This window comes from Medicago truncatula, chromosome 2 (assembly GCF_003473485.1).
Source record: "Medicago truncatula cultivar Jemalong A17 chromosome 2, MtrunA17r5.0-ANR, whole genome shotgun sequence".
In the NCBI taxonomy this organism is placed as follows: Eukaryota; Viridiplantae; Streptophyta; class Magnoliopsida; order Fabales; family Fabaceae; genus Medicago; species Medicago truncatula.
The window spans coordinates 10,605,559-10,621,840 of record NC_053043.1 but is presented as its reverse complement, the minus strand read 5'-3'; the positions used below and the strand labels follow the sequence as shown (position 1 = coordinate 10,621,840).

The 16,282-nt window shown below is 31.8% G+C and overlaps 2 protein-coding genes across 2 annotated transcripts; both read left to right on the top strand.

Annotated features, from left to right (window-relative positions):
• Nucleotides 1-5,844: 5,844 nt before the first annotated feature.
• LOC11406468 (elongation factor G-2, mitochondrial) lies at nucleotides 5,845-12,937 on the top strand. The gene is made up of 9 exons (XM_039830952.1): nucleotides 5,845-6,284; nucleotides 6,616-6,837; nucleotides 7,669-7,781; nucleotides 7,856-8,006; nucleotides 8,390-8,461; nucleotides 10,001-10,096; nucleotides 11,144-11,205; nucleotides 12,162-12,228; nucleotides 12,887-12,937. Exons 1-9 carry the CDS (start codon nucleotides 5,871-5,873, stop codon nucleotides 12,935-12,937), a joined length of 1,248 nt encoding a protein of 415 aa, XP_039686886.1. The 5' UTR covers nucleotides 5,845-5,870.
• Nucleotides 12,938-13,284: 347 nt separating this feature from the next.
• On the top strand, nucleotides 13,285-15,248 carry LOC120578293 (elongation factor G, mitochondrial). Its single transcript, XM_039830951.1, has 7 exons — nucleotides 13,285-13,515; nucleotides 13,769-13,798; nucleotides 14,069-14,107; nucleotides 14,368-14,400; nucleotides 14,541-14,601; nucleotides 15,032-15,114; nucleotides 15,210-15,248. Exons 1-7 carry the CDS (start codon nucleotides 13,507-13,509, stop codon nucleotides 15,246-15,248), a joined length of 294 nt encoding a protein of 97 aa, XP_039686885.1. The 5' UTR covers nucleotides 13,285-13,506.
• Nucleotides 15,249-16,282: the final 1,034 nt, after the last annotated feature.

The following is a 16,282-nucleotide window of genomic DNA, read 5'->3' as shown; positions in this document are numbered from 1 at the left end:
CTGACATGATCCAACTTGTGATATTGTTATAGGATGTGAGAACTTGTCTCGTTAAGCTCTCCCTTAATACATGTAACATCGTTGCATTTTTCGGATTGAATTTGAATCTAAATTCTCTAGTTAAACCGAAAGAGATCTCTTACCTCTTACTTCTTACCTCAAAGCAAAATTTAACAATATAACATTGTCTTTCCGTTTTTTTATTGCGTTAACGTTTAAAAATTATGAATAATATTTTTTTTATGAAATTTTGATTTTGATTAAAAATATAAATATAAATGTTTGTTGTTTTTAAGTTTAACAAATCAAACTAACCATGATTATCTATTTCAATGACACCAACAATATAACAAAAAACAAAATCTAAATTCATTTTTTTTAATGACACCAACAACAATTTTTATTATAGAAAACGTTGTTTAAGGGTATAATTGGGATAACGAAAAAGTAAGTATAAATATATTCATATAGTTTGTTACACTTTTTAAACGATAAATGAAAAAAACTATATATATATATATATATATATATATATATATATATATATATATGTGAGAAAACTTAGGTACAATTCCTTAGGTGTTTTTCGTATGATTCTTAACTAAATTCACCATGATTTTCGTATAGGATGTAATTCACCATTGTTGCATTCAAATATGTATAAATTTATATTGAAAATTACCTATAATATTTGAATTGACTATTTCAATGATTATCTATTTCAATGACACCAACAATATAACAAAAAAACAAAATCTAAATTCATAATATACATCCTATAATATTTGAATTGACTATTATCTATTTATTACATGTGTTATTTATATTGAAAATTGGTGACATTTTTAGAAAGAGAAAAATCAGCCCAAAAGAGCTGAAAGAGTTTGTTTTCTTTATATATATATAATATAAATTTCAATTTTTTTATTTATCTTTGAGTTTTAGTCATCCAAAAGTTTGTCATCACAACTTTTCCTACTGTTTTTAAGGCAACTCATGTGTATCATTTGAAATTTTGAATTTTTTTCGCAATCATCTTTAGAATCTTATAACTATAAGAGTCTCTCCTAAAAAAAATATTTTTTTAAGAATTAAATACGAATTTTTATGTGTTTTTTGTTAAAAATTTCATATTTAATTAATATTTTGGTAAAAAAACATCTAGTTTTTGGGGAGATGTTATTCTAAATATTCCAACGATAATTCATTCAAAGCAGAAATCAAAAGTTTGGACGGAAAACTTTAAGGAGATTAAAAATTGAAGAAGTTTTTTAAAGAAATTAAAACAAAAAGTCAGTAATTAGCTCTTAAAATGAAGATAAAATCGGATCTTTAATTTTGATTTAAAAAGTTTCAAATTGGTCTTTGTCTTTTTTTTAAGTTAAAAATAACCACTACCAAAAAAAAAAAAACTTATATCTCTAAAAATAACATATTTTTTTAGAAATTGTATTGGTTTATATTCTAAGTTAACCCCGTCCCTTCTTATTGGACCCAGTTTTAATCAAACTTACATTATATCTTCTTACTTTTCTGATTTAAAATTGAGTTGGAATCTAAATTTTTTGCCCAAAAGACAACCGTAACGTAATCGATTTTAACTACTTTGCATTTTATATTACGATTTTAACTTGTTGCATAATCAAGGTGCCCATTATTATTATTATTTTTTTGACAAAACCCATCATTTGGTTTTTGATGAATAATTCAATAGATACACATGATGGGTTTTGATATCACTTATCAGAAGTAATCAACAAAGAGAGTTTAGATACACATAAGCACACACAATTGCACAAAAAGCTGAAGAAGAAAAAAACGCCAGACACTAATTAGGTGACAAACCCCAAACACTACTATATAAGGGAAGTCCACAAAAAATAAGATCGGAAGCTAGGGCGACGTGATAGGCTTTCAACCATCGAAAAGACAATAACTTCACTTTATAAAGTAGCTCAATTATCCTAGATCCTTATTCTTGAAAATGCGGTAATTTCTTTCTCTTCACACAATCCAATGACAAGATAATCCTATTAAATCTAATTTTTTTAGTTAAATATGTTCTTCATAATCTTGATTGCATACAAAGTAACCATTATCCTCATAAAAAAAATGTCTTGATAATTTATAAAAGAAAGAAATAAATAAAAAAATAAAAACATTTAAATCTTGAAAAACATTCATTTTTATATTTATATCTTAAAAAAATAAAAAATAAACTCTTGGAAAACATAAAATAGAAAATGTCTTATATTTAGCAATCAATATTGAGAGGATCCTCTCAAGATTCATAGTACTTGTCATACATTTAGCCAGTTAAAGGGATATTTTATATTGTCGTGTTCCATTGTTTGCTACAAGTTACAAACAATTTAATTTGTTTTAAATATTTGTGTTACTGGTCAAATACGTATAAAATAAGGGAAACATCGTATACAATTATTAATTTGAATTGTAATATTTTTATTAAGTAGTATAGTGATTTAAAATTCGCCTTAAATTTATTTGGTAAGAAATTAGTATTTGGATTTTGTAAGCGGTAATAGTCAACCCACGCCACGCGCTCAACCAATTTGACTTGTATTGTATCACACATCTTGCGTCATTCGGCTGCGCAAAATTTATTTATGATATGATATGATTCAAAGTATACAAGATAAACAGGTCAAATGGCATATTCTCCTTCTACACAACAACAAGGTGGGAGCACCAAACTTCAATTATATCATCTCCCATTATCTACAAGGTTATCTACTTCTACTACCCTATTCATTCATTTTTACTACATTGTTCTAGAAGATGTGTTACAAACAAAATGTAGGTATTCACACAAAATTACTTTCTTTTAATATGACCTTGTAATTTCAAATTACTTTTATTTTAGTCCATCAATTGATTTTTTTGTTAATAGGGATCAAATTTGATCACGTGGCACAATTGACCAAAATCAAGACTCATCAAAACCACTATTGTAATGACAAAATTATATCCTTATTCATCAAATAACTCGTCATTTTGAAATGAAAAAAACAACAAATACAACAATCTTCATCTCTTCCAACAACAAAATCCTCTTATCAATTAGAGAAATGATATATGTACAACTATTTTTTCACAACTTTCTCTCTCATACTCATATGATGCTCTTATCCTCTCTCTTCCTTTTTCTCTCTCCATTGTTTTTGACCAATAAAAATAGAGAAAAACAAAGTTGTCAACAAAGTTGTCATCAAATGGATGTCCAAATATCATTACTCTATCAATTAAACGTTTTTTTCTCTCTCCATTTTCTCTCTTGCAATCAACACTTAAATTGGACGGTGACAACTTTTTATATCTAAATATCACTCTACTCTTTATTTTATAGTTGAATTGGACGTATATTTTTTTATTTTTAAAAGAATAGTTAAATCTATTTTTAATACTATTAAAATTTATATTTAGTTTTTAGTCCCTATAAAATTTTCAGTCTCTCCAAATCATAAAACTTGATGTTATCTTTTCTGAATCTTGATCTTGATAATATACAAATGCAAAACATGTTTTAGCAAAAAAAAATCTGTCAAACTCTAAGCATATTGTGGTTGAATTAAGACTATGTTAACTTTGCAAGACTTTTTTTATTATTGATCGTGAGTGAATTCTGCCACGTTGATAATCGGGTATAAGTAATGTGTTGTATCTAAACACATTTGTGTTTAGATTTTGAGATAAGATATGATTGGGGTAGATGGTTATGAGGTTATGTTATACACATAAACATGAACCAGTATGAATGTATATTAGTTAGTGAGAATATTAGGATTCATTTTTGTAAGGTGAGTTATTCATCTATATACAACAGGGTGGGGGGTAAGCTAGAGTAAGCAGGACAATGTTTACAGGAGTTAATCAATCTTCAAATTTTATCAAAAGAGGTCATCCTTGTGAAATGTAGTCTCTAATATATGATATTGGTTTGTTTACTTATGTCTGGTAACTTAGGATTGTTCTTCATTGTAAATATCTTCCAAGACATAAATTTAAGTTGTGACATTTTAATGAAGTCCTTTTCAGAGATTCCAATTCTATTTTTACGAGTTATTTCTGCCTCGAGAAAATTCTTCTGGTACAATTTTCTAAGATAAAACCTTGGATGTTACACCTTCATTCTCTCACTTTCTGTTCTTTAGATTCTTTTCCACACAAATTTTCATATTGCTTCATTTCTCCCTCATGTTTCAGCATTCATTTTCATTTTTCGATTTTCCGACTCATTCTATGTTCTTGGATTTTCAATATTGTCGTAACTCGTAATGTTCCTTTTTCATGTGCAATCAGAAACTAGAAAACTTAGATTTGATGAAATAGGTATATAACAAGAACAAACTTTGTATTCACATGTGAATTAACTAGCTTTGATACTCTCTTGTTAGCTTTGCTAACAAACTGCTTCTTTTATATGGACTTGCATACATATAATATACAAGCCAATGAAATTCTCAATGCATAGAGAAGGTTATTTATCCTTGATTATTTCTTATAGTAATAGTATCTTATAACTCTTATTGCCTTTTTTTTTTTGGTTTGGTAATTTACTCTTTTTGCTTCTTTTAATTAGAAACACCAACTGAAAATATTTATATACATGTCGTCTACATTATTTTTTTTAAGTTTTAACATCAACATTGATTACTTATTTTTGTGTTTTCTTCAATTGTATAGGGGAATGTGTGAATGTGTTTCCATCAGATATAAGATATGAAAGGGAAAATTTGGAGTCTTTTGTCTACTTGTTGCTCTCTCTTTTTTCCCCCCTCCTCTTTGATGAATTTGACATGTCTATTGCCAAAAACAAACCAAAATTTAACATCACTATAAATAAAAAGGATGAAATTGTGAGCAATGTCAAACATTCAAGTAAATAGTAAACTCACGACAATTAAAAAAATGGCACACCAAAAAAAAAAAAAAAGGATAACAGTGAAAACCACTAAATTAGATTAAAAAAAGGAAATAAATAATGCATATCTCTCTTACAAAAATTATTTTGAATTTAAAATTGTTTTTTTTATGGATTTCACTAACAAGTTAAGAAGATAAAAAGTAGATAACAATTTTTTTTTTTTTTGGACAAAAACAAAGCAACATTCATTCATTTATATTGATAGGGTATATCATTCAACATTGCTAAAACATAAATGGTCAATTTGTAAACAAACTCACAACATCCAAGTTAATAACATACAACAACAAAATGCCTATAAATAATTTGAGAAAATTAAAGTGACCGAAATATCAATGTCATTGAATCTCTAATATTGAAAAAAACGCTGACATTGACACTAAGACGAAAAATCAAACAACGTCGCACAAGACGACAAATAACACAACGACACATCAGACGACAAAATCATAGAGAAAAAAAAAATGCTAGATCTATATGAAAATCAATAATTTAGATTGAAATAGAGAGAGAAAGAATATTCTAAAGGTTGAATATATATTTTCTCATAATATTTCAAAAAAAATATTTCTATTTTGGTTGTAAATTAAAACTTAAGCTTTTAAGTTTCCAAAAGAGTGACATACTATGAAGCACAAACACTAATACGACACGGACACTGACACGTCGACACCGTTAATAATTTAAATAAAAATCATATAATTCAGTGTAGTTATATGTATCGGCTGGAACACGTCTAATTTGAGAATTGTCCGTATTTCAGAGGTGGCAGGAGACATTGGTTACTTTTTGTTTGGTTGTAAAACAAGTAATTTGCAATGCGTGCAAGTAGAGAGCGAAACGGGGAAAAGAAAGTAATGCGAGATTTAACTGCAAGGGTTTTAGCCCCGTTCTATTCTATTCTATCAAAACCCTACAAATCACCATGGCTCGTTTCTCTTTGCCGCGCCTCCTCTACTACCACTACACCGTCTCTCATTCTTCATCTTCCTCCTTACTCTCTGTCTCCTCCACTTTCCACCTCCGTCACTTCTCTGCGGCATGCATCAAGCATTCCAAGGAGCAACAGCTACGCAACATTTGGATTTCGGGACTCGTCGACCCTGCCAAATCACCCGTTTCAGAGAGGTACATGTTATACACTGGTCAGATCGAAAAGATGGAGGAGGCTAGAAATAAAATTCAGAGAAGAGATGCGAGACTTTGGTGGGATATTCATGAAGAGCAATGGCTCAATTTTAGTTATCGTCGGAGTTCCACAAGAAAAAGTTCATATCCTACTCAGATATGTGATTCTTTCCCTGCAGATGTTACTTTCTTCAACTGGAAACACCATAAGGTTTCAATTTTCATTTTCAACGACTCAATTCATTTTTGCATTTTATTATATGATAGGATACCAATCCGCTATTGATACACTATTTAGTACAAAATGTTGTCAAATATCGGCTACAGTGGCAGCACTATTATTGCGTAGCGGAATTTGAACAATTAGCTATTTTCTGCTATCTGTGATTGACAACATTGTGCATAAAAAAGTCAAAATTATTCTTCTTGCTTTCATGCTTTATCGATGGAATGGTAGTAAACTGATATGATATATTCTTGAAGCATTCAGTTAATGTTTTTTTATATTTTTTACTTTCTTTAAAATTGTCCGTCCGTTGCAGATGAGCGTAATTGACACACCTGATTGTGTTGACTTCACTTCTGAGGTTGATAATGCTCTACGTGCCTTTGATGCTGCCGTTTTTGTTCTGTCTAGTGTTGGTGGGATGAACAGCCTGTCCATTTCTGTTGATAAGCAAATGATAAAATATCAACTTCCAAGACTTGTATACATCAACAATCTTGACAACAAGGGAGCAGATCCGTGGGATGTTTTAAATCAGGTGAACTTTAGATTAATGGATTTGAGGTCATCATATTTTCATATGTTGTTAATCCCGTATAAAATCCTATAACGGTATAGCGGGATAGCCACTATTGCGGAGACTAAAATATAGTGTATGAAGTAGCAAAAATTCCAACAAGATACATAAATGCTCAAAAGTAGAAGAATACACAAAATTAAAAGGATAGTCATACTTAAGAATTATATTCAACTTCAAAATAAGTTCTAAACGTAATCAAAATGACATCAAGATTAGGACATTGTTCTCATAGAAAACCCAACCAAACAGAGCAAAAAGAACACGAACATAACCTAAAGTACAGAGAAAGAAAACTTAAACAGGGATAGATTCTATTTTGCGTGCAATCACGCTGCTTCAAGTTCAAATTGCTATTGATAACATGAATTTTGTAGTTTTATTGCTATGCTTAGTTTATAAAGATAACTTCAGTAATATCATTAAAAAAAGGGCAACCCGGTGCACTAAAGCTCCCGCATACGCAGGGTCCGGGAAGGGGTCCCACCATTTGGTGTATTGTACGCAGCCTTACCCTGTTTTTTTATACAAGAGGATGTTTCCAGGACTTGAACCCGTGACCTTTCAGTCACATATAGGAAAAAATTGTATTCAAAGCTCCTTACTTTAAATGTAAAATTGTCTTTAATAACAATCTTTGTGAGTTTGTCTATATTTCTATACACAGAGAGTCTAACTTCAATTTAGATTTAGAAACGGTTAATATTTAATTATTATTGACCTTGGAGATTTTTATAATTATGTCTCAGTTTTACTTATAATTCAAATTCAAATTGTTGTTTTATTTTTCAGGCAAGATCCAAGCTTCAACATCATTGTGCTGCAATCCAAGTTCCAATAGGCTTGGAAGATGATTTTAAGGGACTTGTTGATCTTGTTCAATTAAAGGCCTACTATTTTCATGGGTCTGTTTCTGTAACTTCTGCATCGGTTATACCCGCGATTATTCTTCAAATTACTCAATGGTTGCTTATTGCAGAGAAAAGGTTGTTGTTGAAGAAGTTCCCGAAGATATGGAAGCCTTGGTGTCAGAAAAAAGGCATGAACTCATAAAAACTGTATCAGAGGTAGACGATAAACTTGCTGAAGCTTTTTGCAGCGACAAGCCCATTTCAGCAGCTGATCTTGAGGTGTGTGGGTGACGGACTAACAGTCTTTTCTGTTCATTGGAGTTTTGAATACTAATTATTTGGTTTTACATTGAGAAAAAAAAATCAATATGATTTTGTTTTGACAAATAGTTTATCAACATATTGTCTTCTAAGTGTGTATCAACTAAAAAAAGCACATATTTTGTAATGTTATAGAAATGTTGCATGGGTCTCAGATAGATACCATAATATAGTATGTAAAACATAATATATATTTGTTAGGATCCAATATGAGAGGGTGTTTCTGAAGGCAGATTCATTTGTGGATATAGTGTGATATACGAAAACCAGTTGTTACTTCACCCCCACCCCCATCTCTTATCTTGTAAATAGTTTTATTTTTGTTATTATTGTGTTTGTAGGAAGCTGTTCGCCGGGCCACCATAGCACGGAAATTTATACCATTTTTCATGGGCAGTGCTTTCAGATATAAGGTAACTGTTAAATTACCTTGAATTCTTTGTTGTATGGTCTTGACCTTCATTCATCATCTTTCTTTCTTAGTAGACTCTTTTTCTTTAATCTTGACTCCTTACTATGATTATGATTTAATTTAGTTTGGGTCTTCCAGAGATTTCAATTTGGAAATTGAATTCACTTGTAGCATTCTTAGCACGATGACACTATGCAAAAAATTTGGGCCTGGTCTAATCTTATGTCACATATATAATAAAAGAGCAATCTTTGTCATATAAATCTACTTAGAATATTTATGTTTGATAAACAATAAATAATGAATGAGCAATATCTGTCTGATAAAATCTAGTTAGAACCCTGCTGTTTTAAAAGCTAGCTACTAGTACTTTTTAAGCTTTTCCATTCCCTTACTATGGTTATGTATGGGGAAATCTGATTTATGATCCCATTTTTTTGAAAAGTTGGAAACTTTCTTCTATTATAATTTGTTACAGCAGGCTGTTTCGTATATTAAGAGACAAAGCTCCAAGAGGTTTGCACTTCTGGAGCATGTCGTTAATGTTAATCCTATTAAGAACAATAGTCCTATTAAAAATGTGCGGATATTAAAAAGCTTTTAAATACCAAACGACCCTTTGTAATTTGTAAAAAAATCTTGATTTATTGCTACTAGATTTAGACAAGACTTGTTTATTTACTTAATTATAAATCTTGATTGAATGCCACAAGTTTTTTTTTTTAATCACAAACAAGTCTTTTAAAATCCTAATGCGATACACCCGTCCTAAGTTCTAAGCCTAAGAGAGATAATGAGGTTGAACATGACTTGGATCATATGTTGGATTCAAGCCTAAAGAAACCTATTATATGTTAGAATTTAGATATATACTAGATGGAAGAAGGGTGAGCCAGGGAGAAGAATTAGTTGTTAGGTTGGGTTAGTTGGCCAGTTATTTACAACTAGCTATGGGAGTCAGGAGTGGGGGAGAGTGAGGGACATAATTGTGTATTAGTTTGTTGACAAAGAATCAAAGGAGCTTTGCGGCTTTACTGAGGATCTTTTCTTTGTAAGCGCTTATGCTATTTTGGCTGGAGACAATGATTACAGAGAGTGAATGGAAGAAGGCAAAAAAATCCTCCTTGTTTATTCTCTATTTCCGCCATGAAATGCCATGGTGCCACCATCCTTCACAAATTGGCCATAGCGGTTCGCGAAAAATCCTTCGCTGCAATCTGCCATGGCCACTATTTGATAACGTTGATTTTGGCTTGAATAATACACACAAGCCAACTCTTAACATTGTATTTTACTAGTAAAAGGGCAAAGGGCAACCCGGTGCACTAAAGCTCCCGCATACGCAGGGTCCGGGAAGGGGTCCCACCATTTTTGGTGTATTGTACGCAGCCTTACCCTGTTTTTTACACAAGAGGCCGTTTCCAGGACTTGAACCCGTGACCTTTCAGTCACATGACAACAACTTTATCAGTTGCGCCAAGGTTACCCCTTATTTTACTAGTCTTATATTTTTTTTATTTCTTGTTTTTTTCTGGTACAGGGGTTACAACTACTTTTGGATGGTGTACTTAATTATTTGCCGTGTCCAACTGAAGCTAGTAATTATGCTCTCGTCCAATCCAAGAATGAGGAAAAGGTACAAAATTCAAAGAAACAGTTGAATGAGATTATTTGAATTGCTTGAGAGAAAATTAATCCCAGCCTTTGTTATTTATAACCAAGTGAATACATTAAAATCTATGGTCAAATACCTTGATTATAGTGATAAATAAACTAACAAACCTAATCTTATAGAGAGATTTTCTCGACTGAATATAATTCAAATCTATACATATCTTAACACTCCCCCTCAAGCTGGTATATCATATGCATCAAACTTGTTATATATATATATATAAAAGATATTATCGGACCTCCTGTGATATCCTGGTGCATATAAAAATCACAACTTATAATATGTTAAAATATAAATCATGATAATGTTGTCTTTGCTCTAAAATAGCAGGGCCTCTACCAATGGTATCTCTAACTTTTTCCTACGAATCCTAAGTCATCTCAGTTTGCTTTGAGTACATAGAAGATTTAGCCACCTGCAGGTCCATAGTTAATGCACCACAGTATGTGACCATTACTAGACTAGAAATTGGATATACTGTTATAAAGTGTGCCAATTTGTGGCTCAAACCCTGCAGAGTCACTGAATTGCTGTCAAGCTAATTTTGAGATATCTTAAGGAAGGGCTCTGAATCATGATTTAGTTTTGCAAGATGCTTCTCCTTTGTCTCCCACATGTTTGCAGGCATATTGTGATGTTGATTCAGCCTCTGATGTAGATAATGTGAGGTCGACTTCCGGGGCATTCTTATGTCTTGGTCCTAACTTGGTGGTTCATAGCCCCAGCCACTTCAACGTGTTATCCTTACTGCATGAGCTGCAAGTTCCCATCTCCTTGCTAATTATTTATCGCGATAGTCAAAGCACTTTTAGTTTGAGTCATAATCTGATTCGGCATTCTAGAACCAAACACATCGACTGCACAGTTCTACACTCAAACTAATTCACTCTCTAATCCTACGCACCACAGAATACCAAAGACCTACTGTTCCACAAAGTCTTGATAAACATGGTTATTATGCTATTTTTTAATCTACTAAAAAAGAACATTATTTGGCTATTTTAACAGCATACACTTGTGGTATTGGCTTTTACATTGAAGAGAAAGTATGGTCTAATAACATATCTAAGGTACTGTAACCTTTACATTTGCTTAAAATCCTATTTCAAATTGTTTGTTTTGTTTTATATATATATGCTACCTTCGGTCATTATTACAAGCAAAAAATAATAATTTCAAATCTTTGTTGCTATTATAAGTAAAATTTCACTATTTTTATACTATTTATTTAATGTTTTTTTGTTTTGTTTTAAAACAATCTATTTATTTAATGTTATTATTCCTAATATACCTATTGGGAAAAACTCAAGTCCCACATTAGATAGATTGAACTCTTGATAAGAGTTTATAAAGAGGAGACACTCCTCATCTTACAAGCTGGTTTTGTAAGGATGAGTTAGGACCAATTTCAACATGGTATCAAAACCTATCGATTCGGGCCACCCACCATTTGTACATGCGCCACTTTCGTAAATTTGGCTTATGTTTTGACATGTAATCTAGAAATTATTAATTGCAGTTAACTGAATTTCTTAATCACCGTGAAAGTGGTTTGTTTTTTGGTATAATAATGGCAGGAGGGAGTGGTTGTGTGTGTGTGTCTATATATAACCAGATGTGAACTTAGCATACTAATACTTTCAATAACTCTTTGTAGAAGGCGAATTAAATCAATCCAACTATTGAATCATCTTATATCATGTTGATGATCATGCATATAAAAATTCAAACAATCTAGACATTTGTTTGTATATATGTTTTAATAATAGATACTGATACATATGTTTCAAATAGTGTATTATACGTTAAAATAAGATGACGTGATGGAATATTATATCATTTTAAAGATCTGAGTTTTTATAGGTTTGATATACTTAACAAGAACTTTCAATTCGGTTGGATTGGTTTAATTCGCCTTTTACAAAGTGATATTGAAGGTGTAAGTAAGTTAAATTTGAAACATGATGTCGGTGGATCCTGACTAATAATTTATGCATATATGTATTGCTTTGTTTGTTGTGTAAAGAATCTATGAGGGTGTCATTCGGAAGGGAGATTTTATTACAAATGATAACACTGGCAAGACGTTCAAGGTAAGTTTAAGGCTTTTCACTGTTATACTTTTATTGCATTGGTCTTGTGCACATTGTGTTTTGATTGAAGGATATGCTTTTCATTTTTGCTACAATCTTGGTTTTTTGTTACGTAATTAGTTCATTTTTTTTAAATGTATGACTCAATTCAAAATTGCATTTATGATCATATACAATCATAGTTGTTGTAATTAAATTCTGTCTACGGGAGAATGAATAACAAAGATATACGAAATGATGGCATCTTTTAATATTCATTTACCCTCAGATTATGCATTTCTTACTAGTTCATGGATTCAAGTCTCTAAACAGTGCATGTATTCAAATTCTTTCTTGCTACTTCCTACTAGCAATATTGACTATTTTTTTGAAGAACATAGAAGTATCTATTTAACCATACTTCTAAATGTATCCTCTTGCATATTCAGGTCTTGTCACCGCCTCATTGTGTACTCTTTTCTAAAAATATTGCTACAAGTACAACAAAGACTAGTACTAGTTTTAGCTTTTACCAACTTAATGAGGCATGAAAAATGATTGAAAACAATATGCAGTGGTGTGCACTTATAAGATGATTTTCATGTCTCTGCTTTCAATATTACATTTTGAGACTAGTGATTTTGTTGTTTAAGCCAGCCTTTCTTCTCTGCAAATGCAGGTTCCTGATTCAATTGAGGTGCGAAAGGACGAGATCGGGGTTAGTCTTTAGATTTTCACATTGATTTGTTGATCTTCCCTTTAAATCAAATGTTTTTGGGGAACTTTTGTGTAATTGTTCTGCAATAACAATTTTCAAATTCTAATTTTATCTTTTACTAGTTTAATGAGGCATGACAAATGATTGAGAGCAATATGCAGTGGTGTGCACTCACATGCTCATTTTCATGTCTCTGCTTTCATTTATTGAATTTTCAGACTGACTAGTAATTTTGTGACTGAAGCGTTTCTTCTCTCCAAATGCAGGTTCCTCATTCGATTGAGCCGCGGATAGATGAAATGGGGGTTAGTTTTTCGATTTTCACTATGATTTGTGGATCTTCCCATTAATCAATTGTCTTTGCAGAACTTTTGTATAATTATTCTTTAGATTCTAACTTTATCTTTTACTAGTTTATCGAGGCACGGAAAATGATTGAAAACAATATCCAGTGGTGTGCATTCATAAGATCGTTTTGATTTCTCTGCTTTCATTTATTGCATTTTGAGACTAGTGATTGTGGTTGAAGCCCTTCTTCTCTGCAAATGTAGGTTCCTCATTCGATTGCAGTGCGAGAGAATATGATGGGGGTTAGTTTTTAGATTTTCACCATGATTTGTGGATCTTCTCATTAAATCGAATGTCTTTGGAGAACTTTTGTATAATTGTTCTTCCATATCTATTTAAATTGTAATTTTAGCTTTTCCTAGTTTAATGAGGCATGATTGAACACAATATGCAGTGGTGTGAACTCATTATATCATTTTCATGTCTCTGCTTTCATTTATTGCATTTTGAGACAAGTGATTTTGTGGCTGAAGCCTTTCTTCTTTGAAAATGCAGGTTCCTTATGTGATTGGATTGCGTAATAACGTGAGATTAGTTTTTACATATTCACCGTGATATGTGGATTTTATCATTAAATTCAATGTCTTTGGAGAACTTTTGTATAATTGTTTGGCCATATCTCTTTCAATTCTAATTTTAGCTTTTAACTAGTCTAGTAAGGCATGAAACATGATTGAAAACAATATATATGCAGTGGTGTGCACTCTGAAGATCATTTTCATGTCTCTGCTTTCATTTATTTTGTTTTTAGACCAGTGATTTTGTGGTTGAAGCCTTTCTTCTCTTCCAATGCAGCTTCCTTATTCGTATGAGAAGCGAAAGGATGATTTGGGGGTTAGTTTTTAGATTTTCACTATGATTTGTTGATCTTCCCATTAACTCAAATATCTTTGAATCACTTTGGTATAAGTGTTCTGCCATATCTAATTAAATTCTAATTTTAGGTATTACTAGTTTAATGAGGCATGAAACATGATTGAAAACAATATGCAGTGGTGTGCATTCATAAGATCATTTTCATGTCTCTTCTTTCACTTATTCCATTTTGAGACTCGTAATTTTGTGACAAAAGCTTTTCTTCTCTCCAAATGCAGATTCCTAATTCGATTGGGGTGCGTAATGATGAGGTGGGAGTTAGTTTTTAGATTTTTACCTTGTTTTGTGGATCTTTCTATTACATTGAGTGTTGCTGGAGTCTTGGAGAACTTCTGTATAATTGTTCTGCAATGCCTCTTTAAGTTCTGATATTCTTCTCTCACATCGACAGGCATTTCAAGAGGCTCATGCTGGAGAAATAGTTGCTCTACATGATGTCAATAATGCACCAGGTTTTACTTTTCTCTTCTCTCAAAGCATATGACACATTTCTTGAATACTATATTGCTCTTTTTTGTAAGGTTGAGTTTTTCATGAATCTGTTGTAGGTGGTTTAAGTTGTTTGAAAATGTGGATATTATATTTATTGGAGAGTAAATTTCGTATGAGTGCTCGAAAATACTGTAAAGTGCATCAGAGAAACCAAAAAAAAAAAGGAGCCTAAATGGCTGAAAAATGTTAACACAGAAGTCATTCTGCGTGTCAAGTAATGGATATTCTCCTTGCCTTTGCAACATCCTTTATTGGGGCTCTAGTTTTATATCCCATTACACAACACAATCCAATCTCATACGAATTTATGGGTATTCCCCTCCAACAAAATAAGCTAGGTGCAACAAATGTTAATGTGACAGTCTATTTTTGTGCTCATTATTTAATTAGGTGATTCTTTTACTGAGGGGTTAGTAGGATATACAAAGGCTTCTATTGATGTTTCTGAGTTGGTCTCAACAGACTCTGTGCAAGTAAGTAGTTTCTTTATATGACAGATTAACTTCCCTACCTTGGCTTTAATGGCAATTTATATCACCTAATTGTCTTGTTTTGCTATTGCTTTTAGGTTTCAAAAGTTTCGAAGGACTTGCGCTGTCAAGCATAAGGCGGTCGAATCCCGTGCTTTAGCTCTCCAAAAGCGACACATTATTAAAAGACATATATGCCTCTACACATAAAAATTTACTATACTTAATAGTGAGTTACAATTTTGTAGGATTTACGTGCAACTCAATTGGACAAGTGCAAATTTACCTTTTCATTGGTCCTATGATCGAATTTGGGGAGCAACATTAGTTGTTTTGTTTCTTATTTCAATTGTATTTTGTAGCGCATGACTCTTCTTTTTTGGTTGGACAAAACAATATTTATTTGAGTATAGTGAGTGTTATTTATTTCAATAGAAAAATGTGTTATTTTTGTAGAACCAGTTTATAGAGATAAAAAAAAAAAAGGTGTTATTTATGCTAAAATATAAAAGAAACACAATAATTATCAATTTTAGTTAGATGTTTTTCTATGTAAATGTCCTTATCAATTACAAGTTGATATTGAAATTAAATTTAGATTAGTTCATATAATGTAAATGTTATGAGACTAAAACAGTGCAACAATGAGCGTAGCGAAGCAGTGCAACAATCTAATCATTCCATTATCCCACAATACGGTCTAAGCTATGGAAATTGCGGACTATACCAAGGCATGTTCATCTGATGTGGGCGTGAATTTTAGCTGAAATAACAGTTATGTTGTGTCCTTTTCGGATTGGTTGGAACATATTATTATTGATGAAGGGGCTGATGTGAGTCAAGTGGTGCTATCCATTTGTTATGAAATCCGGTGGATTAGAAATAAGAGATGTTTTGAGGGAACTGAAATTCATAGTGCATCTAATTGTTATAAAAGTGCTATCAAAGCGATTTTTAACGGTGTACAAAATGAATTGCTGCAATCGTAGAACCAGTCCAATCCCGGTTTCAAATATCAGATGGTGTCTTCCGTCTACGGGTTCCTATAAAATGAATGTTGATGCTTCAGGTCCTTCAGATGATGGAAAATGGGGTCTTGTTGTGGTGATAAGAGACGACCAAGGCTTTGTGTACGTGCTTGCCAATCCTACCCGACTCAGATGTGGCAGAA

Excerpts from the sequence above, each read along its gene's own strand:
- LOC11406468 (XM_039830952.1), top strand. The coding sequence starts at position 5,871 with ATGGCTCGTTTCTCTTTGCCGCGCCTCCTCTACTACCACTACACCGTC. Across the intron at positions 7,782-7,855 it reads AAGGCCTACTATTTTCATGG|AGAAAAGGTTGTTGTTGAAG; the intron begins GTCTGTTTCTGT and ends TGCTTATTGCAG. Across the intron at positions 12,229-12,886 it reads ACACTGGCAAGACGTTCAAG|GTTCCTGATTCAATTGAGGT; the intron begins GTAAGTTTAAGG and ends CTGCAAATGCAG.
- LOC120578293 (XM_039830951.1), top strand. Across the intron at positions 14,401-14,540 it reads TTGGGGTGCGTAATGATGAG|GCATTTCAAGAGGCTCATGC; the intron begins GTGGGAGTTAGT and ends TCACATCGACAG. Across the intron at positions 15,115-15,209 it reads TCTCAACAGACTCTGTGCAA|GTTTCAAAAGTTTCGAAGGA; the intron begins GTAAGTAGTTTC and ends TATTGCTTTTAG.